The sequence below is a fragment of the Rhynchophorus ferrugineus genome, unplaced genomic scaffold, assembly GCF_030347505.1.
Source record: "Rhynchophorus ferrugineus isolate W39M unplaced genomic scaffold, kcgeb_rfMv2 rfM2, whole genome shotgun sequence".
Lineage (NCBI taxonomy): Eukaryota > Metazoa > Arthropoda > Insecta > Coleoptera > Curculionidae > Rhynchophorus > Rhynchophorus ferrugineus.
The window spans coordinates 80,695,549-80,701,548 of record NW_027472581.1 but is presented as its reverse complement, the minus strand read 5'-3'; the positions used below and the strand labels follow the sequence as shown (position 1 = coordinate 80,701,548).

The 6,000-nt window shown below is 29.4% G+C and overlaps 1 protein-coding gene across 1 annotated transcript in view; it reads left to right on the top strand.

Annotated features, from left to right (window-relative positions):
- The first annotated feature begins 417 nt into the window (after positions 1 to 417).
- Positions 418 to 6,000, top strand: part of LOC143191424 (uncharacterized) — a 47,881-nt gene continuing 42,298 nt past the window's right edge. Inside the window, exon 1 of the mRNA XM_076396477.1 lies at positions 418 to 639. Coding sequence (XP_076252592.1) covers positions 625 to 639 — 15 coding nt within the window. The 5' untranslated portion in view covers positions 418 to 624. The remainder of the gene's footprint in view (positions 640 to 6,000) is intronic.

The following is a 6,000-nucleotide window of genomic DNA, read 5'->3' as shown; positions in this document are numbered from 1 at the left end:
GTGTTCACTGTTTTATTGAATGGACTATACATCTTTTTTAAAAGTCTTTGTAAAACATACTTAAAAAGAATTCACTTATATAAAACCTGTCGTTTTTTTTTCGGTGTTTATAGGAATATAATGTATTGAAAATGGGGAAAATAGTGCATAATATTTTGAAATATTTATGAACATATTTCCCAATTCATAAAAAAAAATTCCTTAAAATCAATTCATGATCCTTCTAAACGTACATGATTAAGCGGTTAAAGATAGGATCGTTTTTCATCGTGCATCGCCCTAATGGTTTAAAGTCGACACGCCAATTAAATGGTGGCCGCAGAGAGCGGATGTAGGTCGCCGAAGAACCCGACCGGACTGGAAGCAGGTGGGAAAACGTTTCGGCCTGGTGCGGTCGTTTGCAGCGAAGTCGACGCTCACACAGACGAATAACGTCGACCGTTTCACTCTTACTTTCGCGGCAGCGCTCTCTACAATTTTTTCACAAGTATCCTCACCGTCGTAGACGTTCTCCCGAGTGATTATAGTTCCGCAAGTAAGAATCCGGAGTTATCGCGACAATTGATGGACGTTTCCTGCGCTCTGGTTCAGTTTTTCGTGATTTTTTCCGGGTGAATTTTCGCCATGAGAAGGTCAAAGGTTTGTACTTTGATTAGTTTTGTTTTTAACTATGCGTGTTAAATTATTAAAAATTTTAGTAGTTACCAATAAATAAATATATTATAACCCAAATTTATTGAATATTTGTAATGTGAGAAATTAATTATTAATCATTGGAATTAATTATTACCAAATTTACCAACTTGCTGGTTATATATCGATGGACGACTTTTCCACAATACTAATAAATTAAATAGTAATTGACTAAGGACTTAAAAACAGGGATAATAACACAAACTATAGTTTTTTTAAACATATATATTATCCTTATGACCCTTTCTGTTAATATATTATCTTATATTAACGAGACTGCTATTGTTCTATTTTGTTCTATCAATTCTGTAAACTTTTGAATCCTCTATCTATACATTTTATATTATATTAACAATTTTACAGTACATCAGCTATATATTATATTTTTATATATGTATTTTAATCATGTTTGTTGGCTTGGCTACCTCCCTTAGCTTTGACATACTTTACACTCCTAAATTTTATATATAATTAGTATATTGATATTGTATATCTTTAATCATAAATGATTCATAATTCATATATATGATTATGTATATATATTGCGTCGTATCGTTCATATATTTATATATAAGGTTTTAAATTGAAATTAATTATTATGAAACTTACCAACTTAATATAGAAATTAATTAATATCAAACAATAAAAACTTAATTGAACAAGTGAATTAAAATTCTATCGATTTTATATTAATATACACAAATATTTATAAAACGATATATATTTCTTTTACGTATTTAATAAGATGAAGTCTTTTTCACAATCTTAGTAAATTAAATAATAATTGATTAAAGACAATAAGGAACAATGGCATTTTATTTAAATATTTAATTATTTAGGAATATTAAATATATATATATATATATATATATATATATATATATATATATATATATATATATATATATATATATATAGTTTAACATTTATATATAATCCTCATAATTATTTCGTTGATATATTTTGTTATATTATATTGTGTATATGATTGTTATTGTTATATTAACTTTTTGAATCCTCTCTATATTTTATATCATAATAACAATTTTAAATTATATCAAAAATGTTATTATATTGTTTGACATTATTTGAAATTCTAATTTTTTTGGGTTCGTAATTTTGTGTTTGATTTTTTATATCTTTCCTCATAAAAGATTCATAATAAAATCCCTTATATATCTTCTTTATATTTTATTTGATTATTACTTCTTATTTTATGTGAACATTCAATATTAACATGTTGTAATTGGGATTGTATTATTTAGATATTCATATATAACATTTATTACAGCAAATAGCAAAAGTTAAATTTTATAAAAAGTACCAACACATTTTTTCATGAGGTTTTTTAGAACTCAATAATAACTGAACTTTCTTTGAAACTTTTATGGTTATGGACGGTCCTTCTACTGTTGCGATAGTCGAATCCTGCCGGGTTATCATCGCAAAGTTATGTTTGTGATTGTCCCAAACGTAAGGGTCTAAAATCAAACAAGGAAAATGACCCCAGACTGGGTAATACCGGATGTCTTCTGGGATGGTCTCTAACTTGGTCACTGTCCAGTCGCTAGGTTTTATGACCAGGACCGTAGTTTGAAGCTCACAATAAGCAGTTGGTTCAGTCTTTCTGAAATCTAACAGAAAAAAATATTTAAAAAGTATTGCAAAATCACCCTGCATGTTCTATTCTTTGCTTCTAATTAACGATTAGTTTATTAAAATTAAATTACCTCTTATTGCTACCTTTCACAAATTATGTGTTATTCTAACTACACCAACGTACATTTAGGTCAGGTTAAAATGAAGAGCTAATTGGTGATTTAGCATTAAGTTCTAAATATAATTTAACCATATTAAATAATAATACCATTTAACTATTATACATCTCTTAATGAAAAGAACAAAGAACTTTCAGATGCTATACATCATTTTAAAATGTATTAATGATGCCATTTATTCTAATGTTTTATACTATTATTTAATTGTTATTCCCACAATATTGATATATCTTATTTAAACAAACTCATATTTAGGGCTGTATAAAATATACACAGTAAGGATTAGGTCTTCGAATAAATATCTTACGTTCAATAAAAAGGGAAGTCGTCAGTTAGGTAATACGAAAGTACCTGTTATACTTTGTAACATTATATCATATGGCTATTTATCTAGCAATAAAAAAGATTTAAAATATTATTAATTAAATTAAATATTAATACAATTAAATTAATATATATATATATATATATATATATATATATATATATATATATATATATATATATATATATATATATATATATGATTGGTAATATGTGAATCATATACATACATATTTTCTATACAGATGTCTTGAAATAAATAATTTTCTCGACATTTTAATTAACAAAATTAATTGCCAATAAATTGAATTTTGTATTAATAGAATGCATAAAGATTATTAATATGGCAATTTAAGAACTATAGAAATATTTATATAAACGTTCAATTAATTATATTCAGTATTTTTTATCAGAGAGATTTCTATTTTCTAATAACAATTATATTTTTTAGTGTAACGCAATTGATGTCAAACCGTGTTATTCATTCTATTTTTTGTTCAGTTTAAAACTGATTTGTTTAGTTGTTAAATATGGAAGTAGAGATGTTTTTGTAAATATAAGCATAAATTGTTTATTATCTGCCTTTCTTATTTTTTAATTTATTCAAAAAATTACTGAACATATTAAAATGTAGTTATTAATATTATTATTATTTGTTTGCAAGGTATTAGATTCTCATCTGGGTACTTTAACATGGTGCTTTTAACCAGGTGTAAAACATTCTCTTGGTCGAAGTACTTGTTTTGTCTCGTGTTCCTAATATATGCCTCTTAAGATTTCGTTCTTATATTGTCTAATGACTGATGTACTTTGGGCTACTGGTATATACTTTTGGCTCAAATACTTTCATCTTATATTTACTTTTACTGTACCCAACGGCGGTTGAAGAATAGGAGATAAAAAGACGAAAACAGGAAAAAAACGAGATGAAAAGAAATAAATACCCAACGTAATTAAAAGAAATGAAAGAAGGAAATATACCAAATGAAATAAAAAAACCAAATAGTCAGGAGAGCTTATTTTGCTACAGGTCAAATGAAAAGTTCCCGGCCTGACACATAGATAGAGCTACTAGAATTAAATGCATATGTTCTTTAGTTAGCCCTAACCCTCAACGGTTGCGTGTGTAAATTTTACAGCTGTTAGATCACTAGTTTGTGAATTATAACATTTTGAGTGTAGCAACTTTTGTCATTGTGGAAAAAATGGATAAAAAGGAATTTCGTGAGTTGATAAAATATTGCATCTTGAAGGGAACATTACAGTTGAAGCAAAAATTTGGCTTGATGCCGAGTTTCCGGATACTGCCCCAGAGAAATCAACCATCAAAAATTGATATGATAAGTTTAGACGTGGTGAAATGAGCACCGAAGACGGCGAACGCAGTGGACGCTCAAAAGAGGTTGTTACCGACAAAAACATTAAAAAATTTACAAAATGATTTTGAATGACCGTAAATTGAAATTGAATGAAATAGCAGATATTCTAAAGAAATCAACTGATCGTGTATATCATATCATTCATGAATATTTGGATATGAGAAAGCTCTGAGCAAAGTGGATGCCGCGCGAGCTCACTTTAGACCAAAAACAACGACGTTGATGATTCGGAGCAGTGTTTGAAGATGATCAAATATAATAAATCCGAGTTTTTGTGTCGATATGTGTTAATGGATGAAACATGGCTCCATTATTTTATGGAGTGTCAGTCAGTCAGTCATCCGAGTGGACTGCACACTATGAACCCGCTCCAAAGCAAGACGCAACAGTCGGCTGGCAAAGTTATGGCGTCTGTATTATGGAATACGTATGGAATAATTTTCATTCACTACCTTGAAAAGGGAAGGGCCATCAACGGCGACAATTATATAGCGTTATTGGACCGTTTAATAATGCACCGTGTCACAAGTCACTGAAAACAATGGCAAAAATCCATGAATTGGGCTTCAAATTGCTTCCTCATCCACCGTATTCTCCAGATCTGGCCCCCAGCGGCTACTTCCTGTTCTCAGATCTCAAAACAATGCTCGCAGGGAAGACATTTTCGTCGAATGAAGAGGTGATCGCCGAGGCCTCTTTTGAAGCAAAGGACAAATCGTACTACAAAAATGGTATCGAAAAGTAGGAGGGTCGCTATAATCAATGTATCACCCTTGAAGGGAATTATGTTGAATAAAATAAAACTAATTTTGCCAAAAAATGTGTTATACTATATTAGGCCGGGGACTGTTCAATTGACCTGTTACACTTTAAAAACTGGCTGTGTTATTATGGACACTTTACTGAACTGCACTATTTCTAAGGCGTTATTTTATATTTCTAGACTGTTCTAAATTAGTATTGCCTTGTTTGGCTAGAGATATTTTTATTGTTTTAATATTTTTGATTGTTCGGATAAAGTGGATATATTTGCGCTGTTTGATCATTTAGTTTATTTTGAGATTGAGGAATATTACAGAAAGACCATAATCGTAAGTCCACATTCTTATATTCGTGTATTCTTTGTAGTTTCGTAGTTTCTTAGTTCCGTAATATGGTTTCTCCTTTTGTTGTCGGGTTTGTCAGGATTTTCGCAGTCTCATCGCATCATCTTTCGCATCAATTTATGGTTAAACATAGAAGTGGAAAGTGAGCCATTACAGTTTTAGTATATGGATATCCATACAAAATTATGCGATTCTAGAATTGTTTTGTTGAAAAATGGATCTTTTTTTATTGGCATAAGGTCAGTTCCACTCAGTAAATGCCATAACAATTTCCTATGTTGATGACGAAAATTTTTAATTGACCTTAGTTGTATTAAAATTACCATTTCTAAAACGTCTAAATCCATACTTTACAAGAATTAACTGAGAAACAATAGAGCCTATTGATTACAGAATATACCTACAAATCCCTCTAAATTAATTCTCATTTCTAGTATTGGAATATTTTGTATTACAGAAGAAATAACAGTTAATAAATATTTGCGCGCTTATCAGAACATTACCGACACTAAAAGGCTTTTAAAGTTGCTAATTATGCCCACAGATAAAACATTTGTTCTAACAGTAAATGGTTTTGCAGTATAACCTCACATTTAGAACTATTTTACTCATTTTCTATTATGTTATTGAATCTAAGGACGACCGAAGTTTGAAGTAATCGTAAAATATGTGGCGATTTCCACCAGTTACGCCTTGAACATTAATATTTATACAAGGAGA